This window comes from Melanerpes formicivorus, unplaced genomic scaffold (genome assembly GCF_026170545.1).
Source record: "Melanerpes formicivorus ecotype bairdi unplaced genomic scaffold, bMelFor1.0.p_v2 SCAF_7, whole genome shotgun sequence".
NCBI lineage: Eukaryota > Metazoa > Chordata > Aves > Piciformes > Picidae > Melanerpes > Melanerpes formicivorus.
The window spans coordinates 23,944,061-23,960,041 of NW_027142359.1; the positions used below are offsets into that span (position 1 = coordinate 23,944,061).

The window sequence follows — 15,981 nt, forward strand, 5'->3', positions numbered from 1 at the left end:
AGTATGTTGAGGCCTAAACCAGATTGTTATTCCTGTGTTGAAAAACATTTTAAAACCTCATAAACATAACCAGAAGAAGTCGTAGAAAAATGTATTAAGGATATTTTTAGCTCCCCTTTGAATGGGCTAATGCAATATGGTAAAAGCTTGGATTCCATAAAAATGAGTTGGTAAAGGTATTTGCGTTCCAGACTCAAGCATATAATCATAAATTGTATTCAGTGGTATTTAAGTGGACATGGAAAGTGTTTGTGGCATCTTTAAATAGAAATTCCATCACTTTGAGTGGGCTGGCTCAGAAAAACAGTTTGCTTGACTAGGTCCCATTGTGTCTGTCCACCTGCACGTGTCTGTTAGTGCCAGTAATGCAAAACCATAGCTGAACAAAGAGGAGCTCTAGAGGGTCTTTTGGCTTCAAGAAGTTAGCTTTTCTTTGTTTGTACATGGAGACTTAAAATACTTTTGCAAACAGAAAAAAAAATAATCCTCCAAACCTTTTATTTGTCTCTGTGCCTATTTTCCCTGTGGACAAGTTGTCCACACTGTGCAAGGTGTGGGTGCAGTGGGACACACTGGAGCAGGGAGTATATTTTTTCCTGTGGTAGTCCCACAGGCAAAGTGGTTGTGGAGGGAATGCTTCTTGTTTTGCCCATTCCCACTCAGTCTTCATGAGGTAAAAGCAGTAACAGCTTCAAGCTTTTGCTATTAGGGAATCGCCGTAGGTTATGATACATGGCAGCACCGAGATCAGGACTGAGGCTGATCCAGCTGTTCTTCACTGTTTCCACTCCTCCTTCAGCTTGCACGGAAGTTGTAGCTCATGATACAATATCTCTAAAGCTAATAAAGCAGAAAGAACAAAAAAAATCTACTTTCAGACTGGGGTACTTCATTTTACCACATAATCCCAATGACACTTTGCATGAATATGGCAAGAGAGACCAAGGAATAAAGACAGGAAAAGATGGCTTCTTTTGCTGGCACTGCTGCCTTATTGTAGCTTTAAACTGTGTGAAGTGCTGGCCTTGTGTAGCAAAACCTACTGCTTTGGGGTTTACACATTTAAGAATATCCCATAGAAGTCAATAGTAATAATTTGTTTCTTTCTCTACCCTTAGCAAAGCTTTATCTTTTCTGGTATCCCTTTAATTTGGTATCTCTTGTGTTTTTATAAGAAACAGAGCCCTGAGGAATACTATTCCCTGTGCATACTGGGGTTTTTGCATAACCACTAAATGTTAGAATACCAGTGGGCAATCTCTTGCTCACATTCTCTGCCTTCTCAGAATCTGTGTGATTCAGTTTCCTCTCCTGTTTTCTTGTTTCAGTGCCCTGACTTCTGAGTTTCTTTTTTCCTATTCTTATTGAGGTTGTTCTGCTAAAAGAACAAAATCATACTGAGGATACTTGAAAAATTTTACAATTGACCAGTGTACCAGTTTGTTTTCTGTTTCTGCTGTTCTCTGTGCTGATTCTTCAAAAGTTTGTTCCATTTCTCTCTCCTTCCTGTCTTTCTCCATTGTCTTCCTTTTTATATCCTGCCTGTCTCATCACTTTGTCTTTTTCCCTGCCCTGTTTTTAATCTCTGCATATTTTTCTATCCCTTTGCTAAGCATATTCTACTTTCCTGTCCCATTCCTTTTCAGCTACCCTCCTGTTAACATTGTTGTCTTGTTATTTTATTATCTGTTATTCCTTTCAGTGCCATCCTTGGTATGTCTGGTAGTAAATGTAATGCTGGTTTCTCATCTTCTTTTTCTTCAAATTTGACAGTGGCTTTCTCTTTGTTTCCTTTCCTTCCTTTCTTGTGTCTTCTCATGCGTTTTCTGATCTGTCAGCTCTCTTCAGTGTCTTCCCTTAGGAACAGTGTTAGTAGAAGAGAAAAGTGGTTGTATGCTGCGTCCACCCCCCTCCTGTTTCCTTCCAGCAGGCTTGAGTATATCCTTGCCATACCAGTTTCCTCTTAGGTCCTTAGCAGCAGCAGCTCTGCTGTGCCTTCTGTGTGTACTGCTTTATGTCCTGGACAAATGAGTAAAGAATGGGCACTCGATGTGAGATTGAAATGTCAGAGCACAGTAGTTTTTGTATCTTAACCACACACCTGAGACCAGGCTTGGCAAACCTGCCTTGAGTGAAGCTGTGTAGAACGTCTGGGTCTATCAGTGAGCAACCACTTCACCTGATTCTGCAGTCTTCCACCTCTTTTCCACAAACTTTTAAGTTCCTCATAGCATTATCCCACCTTCAGATAACCTTTTGCTGTTACTGCTGTCTCCTTAGAAGTTCTTTGACATCTCAATCTCATTTCAATCTATTTAAGCTCTGTTTTAAATAATGATGGATCATTTAGTTCAGGAAAAAACATCTTTTTGAAGCAATCATTTCAGAATGTAATTTCTACAGTGTCATTCTTCTTGAAGTTGTCCATGGGATGCTGAGACAACTTTGGTACTCATGTAAAATGTGCTTTTAAAACAGTTTAAACTTTCTTTGCATAATTTTTTGTTGAGCATTATTCCCTGAGCAATACTAATTTCAACAGAGCAGAGGGACAGAATCACCTCTGTGTCTGGATTGATTTTTTTCCTCCACCCCCTAGCTGTATGCTCAATAGCATTAAAGTGTCTTCTCTGTCTGGTTTAACTTTTTGCAGAGACAGAGTTCTGAATTATGCTAGTTCTTGGATGTGTAGGGTGCTGCTCATTCGCATAACCTATAGCAATGGAAAGATCTGTAGTGATCTGTAGGAATTTGAAGTAGATGGAAGTCAGCATCACTGTAGGTAAGCTTTGAAAAGCTTATGAATTCTGTCCATCCTCCCAAAGGGAAGAGACACACATAAGTTTCAAACCTTTACAGTTATGCAGATTACACAGCAACTGAAAACTACTGCAGTGTTGCCTTCCTGAAACTGTAGACAGCTCCAGAATACTCACACCCTTTTTTGTCAAACAGCAGCAGCCTGAGTTAAGCAAAACTGCTGGTGGATCTCAGTTGGCAGCCTTGGGGCCAGTAGGAGTTGCATTGTGCACTTGGAGCTGGCACTGCAGATGTTTATTAGAAGCAGAGCAGGACACTTTGGTTGCTTTGTTGCTTGTACAGAAAGGAGAGGTTGAGTGGCCTTTTGTGGAGGAATGTCATAACTTTTGAACCAAGGCAATGAGACAGAATTATGCACCATCAGTGACCATCAGCATGCATCTGTGCATTGCTGGGAGAGCTAAGGTGTTCTCAGAAGTATGTTCACTGACTTGTGGTCTGCTCAGCTCAGGTGAAGGACTGACAGCTTTTACTTGAGTATTGGGTTGAAAGATGTAACAAACAATTTCAGACTTCTTTTCCTACAGAGTTGAGGAGTTCATGACCTTCCTCAGGACTGAGGACCAGTTCCAGTGCAACAATACTGCATTTACAGAGCATCATAAAACAAACTCTACAGATTTGTGTGTGTGTTGTAAAAGAAGCCTAGTCCCTGACCAAGTTTTCCTGTCTGTACTAGTGATTCTAATGATAAGACTAAATCTCAAGCAATTAAATGAAGAGGGATACTTAATTCCTTAAAAAACAGTTGCTTGTCCAGAAATTCTGATATGCTAAATTTACCTATAAGCAGGATTTGTTACAGATTATTTAGGTTGGAAAAGACCTTCAGTACCATCAGGTCCAACCATTAATGCTTATATTTCAGCAGGAAACTGATGGGACACTTTCAGGTGCTCTCAAAATGGATTTGTTATGGAGAATTCCCCCATTCTTATTAATACTCATTTTCTATATTTCCATCACAGCAGCTCTTTGCTCCAGTGATGGGAAAGATCACTTAGATGATTTCTGGGGCAGGGCAGCGTTAAGATTTACAGCATGAATGATGTGAGGTGCAAAGCCACAGTTCTGCATGAATGAGCTCTGCAGCACCTGTACTAGAAGCAGAATTTTTTTACTTTGCTTGGCTCACTGCCCATAACTAGATACTTAAAAACCAAAACACCCTCCACTTCTTTCTAGAACTGGGTATGTCACCAATGTGTAGTTTTCTGCACCTATGTGTAAGCTCACATACTTTATCCACACTCTTTTGAGCATGTTTTTTTACTTGGCACTTGGTGCCATGGTTTAGTAGTCATGAGGTCTTGGGTGACAGGTTGCACTTGATGATCTTTGAGGTCTTTTCCAACCTTATTGATTCTATGATTCTATTTGTGTTTTGTTTTAAAGTGAGAACTGAAGATCTTTTGAAGACTCTTTTTGTGGGATAACTTTATGCCATAATTACAGACTACATGAATGAACATGAGGACCAAACATAACTGTTGGTCACCGTGAGTGTCCTTAAAACTACATATGATAAAAATCCTTCTCCCAAAGTATACAGGCAATTACCTGTTCCAGTAAGCAGTACACAGTGTTAATTTTGTGGGATGTTTGGTCGTTCTTGTATTAGGAGAGTATTGGAATGTCCTTTCATGTGGCACACTAGGGAAGTGACAGCAAAAGAAATTTTCATAAATGAAGAAAATGAGGAAAATTGTATCTGGGAGAGAATGAGAGAAGCGGGAACAAAATGTGCCTTTCTGACTCTTTCAGAGGTCCAGAACAGCCTGTATAAATTTTGTGGCTACCTACCTCCTTTTTCCTTTCTGTAGCAGAAATGTCCTTGGCCTGGTGTGAAGACAGCACAGTAAGCATGTGCCACCAGACAGGAAGCTCTCAGTGAGAGGGCAGTGGCTGTACTGACTAATCAGAGTTCTTGCTGGCTGTGTGATCTCTTAGACCCCATAAAGTTACTTTCTTTCTTATGTAATACTTCTCTAACGCCTGTTAGAACTTTCCAGTTGGCAGTCCATGTTTTGCAATGGAAGTAATGAGAAATAATATATAAATTACTTGCCTTTTCTTTTTAAAAAGCACATTTCCTGATTGAGTAGCCTGACTTTTTTCTTTTTCTCCTTTATTAAAAACTCCTTTGGTGATAGTGGCTGCCTGGCTTGTTGCTCAGAGGTCACACTTTGTTTTACAATCACTGTGAGTCCTGCCTTTGAAGTTCACAAAAACACAACAGCGACTCCAGTCTTGTCTCTTTTTCCTGGCTGTAGTGCCCTGATGCACAGTGCTGTTCTGCCTTTGCCTTTAGCAGAGACACATTCATCTGTGATTGGCATAATTGGGTATTTTTACCCAGCATTTCCAGGTTAAAGCCATGTAGTGCTGCCTCCATTACCCCTTCATGTACAGTATTTCAATGTGGTCATCTTCAGGCTTACTAGAGTACTATGATCAAAATTGTGTGACCTCTAGGTTTCTGGTATCAGGTTCACTCTTCTTTGTGACAAATTAGAACAAAAGCAGACCCTTCTTTATCTACAGAATTAGGTGGTTTCTGAAAAGCTGCAGGCTGTAAGCGCTCTTGTGATTTGGTGCCGCTTGTCTGATCTTGGTCACGATGTGGGTTTGAACTCATGATACGAGGTGGGCATTCATCACAGTGATCAAGGTTACATTCTCTTCAGCGTAAGATACATTTGTTCTTCCTTTACATCTCTTTGATTCTTACATGACTTTTTTTTTTTCTTTCTTATTTTTTTCAGATAAATTGCCACAATGTGGGGCAAGAAGTCACACGAGGTGCCTCTGCAAAACCTGAGGCAGAACCAAAACAAGGATTCTACCATAGGTATGGATTTTCTGGAATACTGCCCTGTTTTGGAAGACATCTAATCATGAGTTGTTTGAAACTTTGGGGGGTTCTTGCAGAAAGCACTCTGCTGCATCAAACTGTGTGTTTCATGGCTTCGGTTCTGGAGAGAACAGTTTCATACTCTCCAGAGCATTGGCTGATTTGCGCTAGGAATAGCCAGCCTATGGTATCAATGCCAAGATGGCCCAGAGACAGATTATTTATTTTTGGGGGGGGAAGCTGTAGAGGAGGAGCACTTCAGGAGAAGAAGTGGCAGCTATAGGCTCTTGCAAGAAGAGAGGCTCCTCCTGACTTGCTCAGTTCCAAAGTGGTGGAGTGGTTCAGTAACAGCAGTACATCGCCACTAAGATGACCTGCAGCGCTTTTGTCTCCCTCAACTGGAGAAATCCTGTTGGCTTTTTTCTGTTGTGGTTACACTGTAATTTAGGAAAGGAAGGGGCAAAAAGAAAATAAATTATAGTACATCCTTGAGAGAAGGAAAGCTCTAGTCTCTAGAGTATGCTATGTCTGTTGTTGAGGATCAGTCTTAGGATCTCCACAATGACTAAAGTGACTCCAGAAGTTATTTTTAATGGGTAGAGAGAGTATTGTTTTATCTGTAAGAGGATGTTATTGCTGATTGTTGCCTCTGATGTGTTCAGTTTCTTTTAAAAGTACCTGGTTAAACTATTCTGTAGACATGAAGCACCATCTGTCAAAGTCAAAGCAAAGCTGTTTCTACTTTACTTTCTTAACCCTCTTCCTTTGTGCTGCTGGATCTTACCTGAAGTGAAGCTGGCAGCTTTTTTTGCTCTAAGGAAAAAAAAAATCATGCTTTTTGACTCTAAAACTGCTACTCTCCATGGTTCTGACACACCTTAAGGTTTTGAATGCTGTGTTGTGTAAACCATTAAACTAGAAGAAAACCATTAGAAATCAAAGGAAGAGAGGAACTGAGGAAGTAGAGGAACATTAGAGGAACATCCTGATGAACTGGATTGCACGTAGAGCGCATCTTACCTGTTTAGATTAAAAGGCTGAAGTTGATTGGCGTCTCCTGCTTGTTTATAAACATTGCTGCTATTTTGTTCATAGGGTGTACAGCTCAAAAAGATTACTATTCAAAACTAATGTGTTCAAAGCTTGTTTTTTGAGTGGAGTCTTTCAATGACTGTGTATTCATGCTGTTTACTGAAGAAGAAAATGGAAGGGGGGGGTAAATAAAGTAGTTGTAACTATAGTGTAATGGAAAATACATTTGTGTTAGCTTTATCTTATCTTCTAAACAGCTTCTATAAAGTGTGCAGATAGGATTCCAGATGTAATAATGAGTTCAACCTAACTCAGTCAACTCATTAAATTTTATATTAGGTACTTTATTGCTCTCTTTAGATGAGTCTTGACTTGATAACAGCCTCTCATAGAGGAGATTGACTGCAATTGAGTGGTTGAAAGAACTTGATTAGTAAGCCCATGAAAATTTCTTTGAATTTCTTTTACCTGATTGTTTTCTAAGTACTAATGAGATATTTCTTTCTTTGTTTCTTCCCTGTAAGTTCTAACTGCAACATGGGCTACTTTTTCTCAGACTAAGGCTGCTGTAAGTACTAAGTTTTAAGTTTTTTTTCTTTCTTTTTTTTCTTCTATTTTCTTACTCCTTTATGTATCAATTACTGGCTACAAAAGCTTTAACCAAAGTAATATTTTGCTCAGTGATTGCCTGTTAAATGAGTTGAAATAGGGCAGGCAGCTGGGTACATACATGTTGAACATTGTTGTATCTTTCAAAAGTTTTCTACACACTGCAGAAGACATTTTAACCACAGGGAGCTTAGTCTTGAGTATAGTAACACCTGCTAAGTCTTGACTATAATATTACCTTTCTAAGAAAGTGATGACTTCTGTTTTTTCCTGAAAACTTGAAAATGTGGTGTTCCCTTGCTTACCCAAACCAGTTTAAATCTTGGACGACACCAGTGTATTTAATCACACTTTCCATCTTCTGAGCACTGGAATTTTGTCTTTCTGTGGGAACTCAGATGCTTAAGATAACACTAATTTCTAAACCCTAGCTTCAGTGAAGCCAAACAGCTTGTTTTTGGGGGGAGTTTATCTCTTTCCCATAGCCTTCTCCCTCTCTTTTTTAATAGCTGAGTATCATTGTGGGGGTTTTTACATGTGCAGTCTCATATCGTGCTCCATTTTGAAAAGAGTATTACAGAATTTATTCCAAGTGGAATTAATATTTCATTAAGACTCTGAATGGCATGTTATTATTATTCTTTTTTTTTTTTTTTTTCTTCAACAACCTGCTTATGGAAACCAAACTATGCAGCAGAACCTAATTTCGATAACCTTTTTAAACAGAACTTAATACTCTGATGTATTTTCTGGCCGTAAGCCTCTACCGGTTTGCAGCATCAGCCTGGTGAGGTTGCTTTGAGCTGTAGTTTTGTTCTTTGTGCAAGCAAAGAAAAACTTGTCATGCTAGGGGAGAAAATCTGTGGCTTAAAAATTGAAAACAACGTTCTAATTTGCATCATCTCCAAATTCTAGCTACAGCATATAGAGAACAAATTGGAACTAGCTCCCACCTGCACGGCTATATTCAACTCTGTCATGGATGCCAAGAAGCCCTCTGTTAGTGCTAGCAGGAAAATCGGCATAAAGGGTATGTATTACTGAAGTATATAGCAAAGCCAGTGTATTCTGGGAGAACTTGTTTTCTCCTCCCTGCCTATAAGTTATCTCCTGTTTAAACTCTAATTGTCCAGGAGAAACGGGTATTTTCTTTCCTTAGCTTAGGAGGAAAGTGTGCTGTTTTAGTCACTGGGTTAGATGGAGTGACAGGTCTGTCACCAGGCTGTCAGCAGGCAGTGCTTAGCCCATTCCAGAAGCATGTTTTTGTGTGGGTTTTGGGTAACAGTTGCATACTCCTATGCTTACATTGGAGTAACTATCATTGTTGTCAAATGTTACACCTTAGTAGAATGCTAAATCTGATGTTTCCTTTATTTTGTTTAAGGAAAACATTTAAGGGGGGAAAAAAAACCCCACACAAGAAACAAAACCTCATTTTTAATACTATGTAGAGCATTCTGTCAGTGTGCTACTGGAGGAGAAGAGGCAGATCGACCTCTAGTGGCAACTGAGTCAACTTTCACAGATTTAATTACTTATAATTGATGTTTAAGCATTTTTATATCTCTAAATTAGAATTAGAATTGGAATATGACTATTGTTTTAAGCACTTACTGCCTTGCTCCTAGTTGTTGAAATCAGCTTGTTGAAAATTAGGAGTGCTTTAAATGCTGCTTTGGAGTGCTGCTTGAACCCAAGAAAACTGTGTTCTTAACTGTTCAGCTCCAACAACTTTCTCTTCTTGGAAGAGATAGGTACATAGAGAGTTCTTTGGTTTTTGCTTCAGCTTCCTGGTCTTTCAGCCGAAATATATCAAGCAAGGAGAAGTCCTCACGCAGCCCTCTTCGAGCCACCACTCTTGAAAGCAATGTGAAACAAACCAGCCCTGTGGAATTTCGTGAGTCATTGGTTTCATACAGGTTAGTGCTGGGACAGCTGGCTACTAAAGAAAAACCTGCTAAGATCAGAATTAAGCTAGCGGTGACAACTCAAAAATTGATTTGCTTTTTCTCTTCACTCACCTGCATGAGCAGCACATAGTGTCAGGACTTCCTTTTAAAAAGATGTTACACAGTGAGGTGGTGTTCTGGAGTTTAAAGTCAAATGCATTGAAATGGGCCCAGATCAAGTTGATCTGGCTGCGACCTCAGTGGCCTGATAGATTTGATAGATATTTAGCTTCTGTAATGAGGATCAAAAAGACTACTTCCTCATGCTTTTCCAACCCTGCTTTATTGGTTCTTCAGCATGTGTTCCCAAACCTATTACCATAAGACAGTGCTGCACAAGAACATCAGTACCAAAGATGCAGTCAGTCTTTGTATGTGAGAAACCCAAGTAAGGACAGGTGTATGAGGTAGAAAGAGCGGCACAGAATATTGCAGGCCATGGAGCGTGGTGAGGTGTGAGGAAGATGCAAAAAGCTTCATTTTCCTAGCCTGTGCTAAGCCCTGCAGCAAGTGTAAGATGCCTAAAGCTTCCAAATAGAAAAGAGAACCTGCAGCAGAAATAAAATAGTTAAAGCTTGCTTTAATATCAGAATTTTAATGTAACTTAATTCCTCATGTTTTATAAGCAGTGTGTGTTCTCTGCACAAACTTTATCCCTGATGAGTAACTTGGTTGGGTTTGCAATAGATTTTTATTGGATTCTATCACATCCTTCACTTTTTTTCTTTTTTTTTAATATAAATATTCTCTCCCAGTGAGGTCAAATTGTTGACTGATTGGAGTGCAGTTGGGACAGTGGTGTCTTCTTTCAGTTCCACGACATTTCTATTAATATTTATTATCCTAACATCAATGTTTTGGCCTGCTTTTCCACTTCTTGTCAGCTGTGTGGTTCCTCCCCCTTTCTTGTTGCTCAGGAGGCTGATTTGGATCAGTTGTGTAATCTTGGGTCAGTTTGTTAAGTGAACAGCTCTCTAGTCTACCCTGCCTGGAATAACAGACATACATTAGCTATTTGTTTTAAAAACATGTAGTAAATTTAACAGATTTCAGGGAAAAGAAGATGAGAACAACTAGACTCAAGCCATTATGTCCAATTGAAAAGAACTGCTTTCATACAGTAAGAAAACTGTGTGGCTTTGAGGGATTAATTTGGGGATTACCATCAGAGCTGCTACATTAACACGTTACTCCTCCCTTGACAACAGCCTGTAGTCAATGCTTAAATAATGCACAGGAAAACAAAACCAAAGTAGTGGGTACAACACTCTGTATGTGTTTATTTATAGACACTTTTGGTGAAGTTCTGTGCAATCAAACTGCTCAGCTTCTGTGTTGGTAGTGATTGCTACACTATGTAACAAAAGTGTGCTACTGGAGAGGTAGACAGTTTCACAGTTCTCTGTTACGGTCTGGCTTAAATGAATTCTTTAAACACACTTGCTGAAGAAGCAAGCCAGGGACCTTAGATGCAAGATTCAGCCTCTCAGCAGTAAAACTATTAAATACATTTTTTCCCTAGCAACATCTGTGCCCTAAGTCTGATTTGCTGTGGAAAAAATGTGAAAGAATACTTAGTCTTTAGGAGCAGGGTTGAATTTCTAAACTCTCAGTAAGCTTTGCATTTGTTGCAGTACAGCCAGTCCACTCAAGTTCTTGTCAGGGGCTCAGCTTTCTAATGCTCAAATACAGGGCAGGGGGTTTTGGTGCAATTTGTTGGTTTTCTTAGCTACTAAATGTGCTGTTGAGGAGCTGTGCATGTGTGCATTGCTTTGGTTTAGAGAACATAGATAAACTAAGCTTATGCTTTAGACCTGGCTTTTTATTTAAAGCCTTTTTTTTTAACCTGAACTGCTTGCTGATTTTTCTGCATGCTCCAATTTCAGCTCTTCAGCTTTATATAAGGTCCTGTTCAGACTGAGAGTGCAGAAAATGAAATTTTGAACAGAAATCCCTTCCAGTTATTTCAGACTTGCACTAACAAATGTGTGGTGATCAAACTTGAAAAGAACTTGCCTTTTAAGTGGAAACTAAGTATAGGAAGTCGTTCTCTTAGTTAATCAACATGCTATTTCTTGGATTGGAAGGTCCTACAGTTGTCTTTCTGTTGGTGACTTTGTCTTTTTTGTTTTCCCTTCTGTTATACCAGGGATACATATAATCCTCTGTCTTACCACGGTTCTAAACAACTTGAGGCCAAGCCACTGCTTTCCAGTTTGGACTTGAACAAAGCAAAAGGGAAGACTGAACTAAAAGGCTGTATGATACGTGACCAAGATGAGCAGGATCTACATGGCAGAGACATTGAAAGCCAAAGTGCTGCTGCAGATGGGACTGTTGTTAGGTATTTGAATGACCGACCGGCAATTGCTGCCTTGCAGAACAATGAGGCGTTTCGTAGGGTTGCAAGAGCTCCAAGGTTGGAAGAGGGAAAAAACAGTGGCTCCAGAGGAGATGAAAGTAGCACTAAAGCTCCTCAGATTAACACATCTGAGGACAATGTCCTGAAAGTGTGTCCCCCTTCTGCCAGGACTGTTTCGAGTGCTCATAGGTTGAAACTCTTGAAAACACAGCAGCATGACGTCAAGTTGGAGAAGCTGAAGGAACGGATTCGAAAGCAATGGGAGCATTCCAAAGGCCTAAGTGGCAGAGGGCAGCACTCAGGATATGAGAAGCAACCTGTCGTGATCACAAATGTGGAGAGTGCTGTGGCACCCAAAGTCAGGAAGGTGGCAGCTGTGTCTGCTGCTCCATCATACAGAGGTACAGAATCTCTCTATTAGCTACATGTGGTGAAGGAGCTGAGTTCAATTTATTGAGCAACATGTCAAAGCATGGGCATGAGTCACAGCTGTGACTGGGCAATAGAGGAGTGCACAGCATGGTTTGATCACAAATACAGCCAAGAAGGAAAAGATTCTTGCCAATTTACAGAAGTGTGGATTCTTCTGAAGTTCTTCCTGTCTCTTCTTGCAAATTACTGGGCAAAAGAAGCTCACTGTATTAGTGTGTTGGGGTGGATTGCAGTTTTTGGGGTCCCCAAATTTAGAAACATTGTATTGACTGAGAAAGCAATTCACATTTTTGATGATCTTTTCTTCACCCACTCTGTTGTTTTTCAACTGTGAGCAAGTGGCAGGCTGGTATATTGCTTTCTTCTAATGTAGCATTAGAAATTCCTTTCTTAGCTGGCAGTTTTCCACCCCTTCCACCTTGAAAAAGCTTTGTTTACATTTCATGCAGTTATTTTAAACTCTTTAATTTTAAACTTTCAGGTTTCAATCCTGTTGAAACAAAGATTCGTGCTCCACATGGAAAAATCTGGCATGGGGAAGGATTTCCCATTAGTCAGGAGCTGTATAGAGATATAGCTCCCCTGTTACCAGGTGAGATACAAACTGAACAGATTAAGCCACACATCCCTCTCCAAGAGGCAGAGAAATTTGTTTTGCAGCAGCCTACAAAGTCAGGGAAACAAGAAATTGAAGCGATGAGTGTTAAATATATTGGATGTTATCTCTACTGGTTGTGGGGAATGGGAAAGAGATCAGATGAATAAAAAGGAAGGGAATGGACAATAGGATGCTATTTGCTCTTGGGAGAAAGTCCTGTGCCGTAACATGAAAACATGACAAAATCTGTCTTTAGTTAGTGTTCCTGGCATCTCTACAGCCTAAAATCTAACTGTGTTGTGAGGGTTTAAGTGATACAGAGTAGTTCTTCATCCCTGGCTGAGTCATGTGACAGGTTTTGAAGAAAGAGTGCACAAGTGTTCTGTCTTTCATGCCCCGGCATGGAGGCAATGAGAGAATGTGCCATCATGCACTGATGTGGAAGCAGCAGCCCATGTGTTTCTTGAGGGAATGAGTTACATGAACATGAGTGCTGTAAAGTGCAGCATCTCTAACAGCAGAGAACCAATAATTGTTCCTGTCAAACTGTCAGTGTTTCTTTTAAAATTGAAAATGAACTTTTATGGCATTTCTGTGGCTTCATCACATTCCTGTGGGTAGGCAAACAGTGCTCGAGTCAACCTTTTCATGCTGTGAGGATTTTAAAATGCTGGACTGGGAGTAATTGATCTCAACACAGAATCTGGGAGAGGCAGTGAATTTTATTGTGTTTCTCTGAGTTTTGGCTTTTCAAGGTAAATGTTGAGGCAAGCTTGTTATTCTGTGTTCTCTCCTGTGGGATATCGCTTAACAGCTTTCATTTGTTTTCAGATGATCCAATAGTGAAAGGAAAACTTATTGAGAAAAACAAAGAGAAAAAAGCAACCAGACCAGCACGGAAAGTGCAAAACCTGACACGGCAGTCAAGTCCCGAGGCCAAACAAGGTGACTGGCTCTACTCTAGAGGCAAGGCTGTTGCCCTGTAGAGATGAGTTTTGCCTCTGCCTTCTCAGATGCACAGGAATGCTGCTATAGTGTGTTTGTAGACTGTATGCTGCTTAGGGGATACATATGGTTTGTAGTTTGTTGGTTGACTGTGTGTGCTTTTTCTGGTTGATTGCAATTTTCTGCCTTCCCACTTGCTGTGTGTACCTTATGGGAACTGCTGAAGAGCATTTGTTTCTCAGGTATCTGTCAGGCCAACACAGACAAAAAGCAGCAGTAGCACAGTTGTGGATCCTGCTTCTGTTTTGCTTATATTTGCTTTATTTCTTCTACCAATTCAGATTTTTATCTTTTTTTAATCTTTTCTCTGCCACTAGCTTTGTCTATTAAATAAAATCATTTAGAGAGGATGATGTAAGCAGGATACTATAGAGCAGTGCCTTAGTAGTAGAAAGTCAAATTAACTATATATGCAATTCTGTTAGTGCTTCTTAGTTCCCCAGTAACGTTAATCTTTGATACTATGCAGCAAAAGACTTCCACTTCTGCTTCATTTTAAACACAGGTGAGGGTAGGCATCCCTTGCACCTTTTCAGGTTTTCTGTTTCTCCTTATGTACAGTGAGTGTAAGTAAACACTCTGTTTAAGAAAAAAAAAATCCCTGAAGAATTATTACCAAGAGTTGTTTAGAGAGGGAGTATGTACTTCTGCATGCAGTAAATCCATGAAGCTGCATGTGAATATTTTGGTGTAATGAATGCTAATTCTTAAAAGTAAATGCTAAGTATGGATTTGCTCCTTCTTGTACTGATCAATTCATACTTAAAGAACTATACTAAACTAACTTAGGTATTTCTGGCAGCTCCAAGTGAGGGAGGAGCAGAGAGATTGCTTCATATTTTAATGGCAATGATTGTTCTCCATAGTGGATTAAATGTGAGGAGAATGATGGCCTGAAATCACTGGAAGATGAGAGCTAGATCCAAGTGGCATATCCACGATGGCCCGTCCTGCTTCAGTCATAGCAATAAGAAACTGCTTAATATAGCCAAGGGTATAAATAGCCCCAGCTCATGTTCTGCTCCGTTGGCGTGTTTTAGTTCCAACAGCTGACATGAAATGGAAAATGAGACTTTACACTGCCTTTTTAAACACACACAGAAGTATCTGAGAACACTGAGCTCGGCAAGAGAACCCCTTTGGCTGAAACGTCTGTTTCAAAGCAGCTTGTAATGACATGTTTCAAGTGACAGAGTTATAAAATACTTGGATAATTTACCATTCAAGCAAGGGGAACTGTTAATAAATGAATAGTGGGCTGCAGGCTTCTGACTGAATGGGTTTCCTCCTCCTGGTTTAAAATACCAAGAAGAAAAGCAAAGAGGGGAGGTGGGAACTGAGGGCTGGAATTGCCAAACCACTATTGTTCTGTTCTCCCAGATGTCACTTGAAGTTGCTTTGGTACCACCTCTTCAAAGTCCTGTTAGGCCCAGAGCACAGTGCTGCTTTTTCTGGCTGTGCTGTGTTCTCACTGATGTGTCTGGGTTTGTTTTGGCAGTGCTATCAGAAGTAGAGCCTTCAATTGGATGGTTAGAAATCATAGGATAGGATAGGTTGGAAGAGACCTTCAAGATCATCGTGTCCAACCCATCAACCAACACCACCTAATCAACTAAACCATGCAACCAAGCACCCTATTGAGTCTCCCCCTAAACACCTCCAATGATGGTGACTCCACCACCTCCCAAGGCAGCCCATTCCAATAGGCAATCACTCTCTCTGTGTAGAATTTCTTCCTAACATCCAGTCTGAACCTCCCAAGGTTGGAAAAGACCTTAGAGATTATGAAGTCCAGCCTGTTACCCAACACCTCATGACTAACTAAACCATAGCTTCAAGTGCCACATCCAGTCCTTTTTTGAACACCTTCAGGGATGGTGACTCCACCACCTCCCTGGGCAGCACGTTCCAATGGCCAATTATTCTTTCTGTTGTTGTTGTTTTGGGGTTTTATATCAGCTAATATTCTTTTAATATGAAAGTTGAATTGGCTTTTATCTCTCACTTTTATTTTTGTTCTTATTACAACACTTTAGATCCTTTTATCTTTTGGTTGGTGGGTTTTTTTTCCCTCATTTCCATTTGAGTGGAGCTCAACAGCTTCTTCTCAGACCTTCAAATATTTCCTCTCTCCTCAGTAAAGTTTGGTTATACATTTTTCGACCACATAACCCTTTTTTCTCAGTTTAAATCAATTTTTGCCAGGCTTTAATGTGCTAGAGTGTGTTTTGGGACTTTTACATCATGGTCTGTGTAGGCATGAAGCACTGGTGGTTGTGTGAGTCAGCTCTTGGGTGTCTTCATGTCTCTGACATTTTTC

At 40.1% G+C, this 15,981-nt stretch overlaps 1 protein-coding gene across 5 annotated transcripts in view; it reads left to right on the plus strand.

Annotated features, from left to right (window-relative positions):
- CEP350 (centrosomal protein 350) overlaps window positions 1-15,981 on the plus strand; it is a 74,853-nt gene that overhangs the window by 5,835 nt on the left and 53,037 nt on the right. For 4 of the 5 annotated variants that reach the window (XM_068141446.1, XM_068141444.1, XM_068141447.1 and 1 more), the window contains exons 2-8: window positions 5,586-5,671; window positions 7,231-7,274; window positions 8,231-8,345; window positions 9,102-9,234; window positions 11,414-12,027; window positions 12,540-12,650; window positions 13,488-13,601. In XM_068141446.1, the coding sequence (XP_067997547.1) occupies window positions 5,599-5,671; window positions 7,231-7,274; window positions 8,231-8,345; window positions 9,102-9,234; window positions 11,414-12,027; window positions 12,540-12,650; window positions 13,488-13,601 (1,204 nt within the window). In that variant the 5' untranslated portion in view covers window positions 5,586-5,598. Of the gene's footprint in view, window positions 1-4,258; window positions 4,320-5,585; window positions 5,672-7,230; window positions 7,275-8,230; window positions 8,346-9,101; window positions 9,235-11,413; window positions 12,028-12,539; window positions 12,651-13,487; window positions 13,602-15,981 lie in introns of those variants that run through there. The other variant, XM_068141445.1, reaches the window with a different exon arrangement.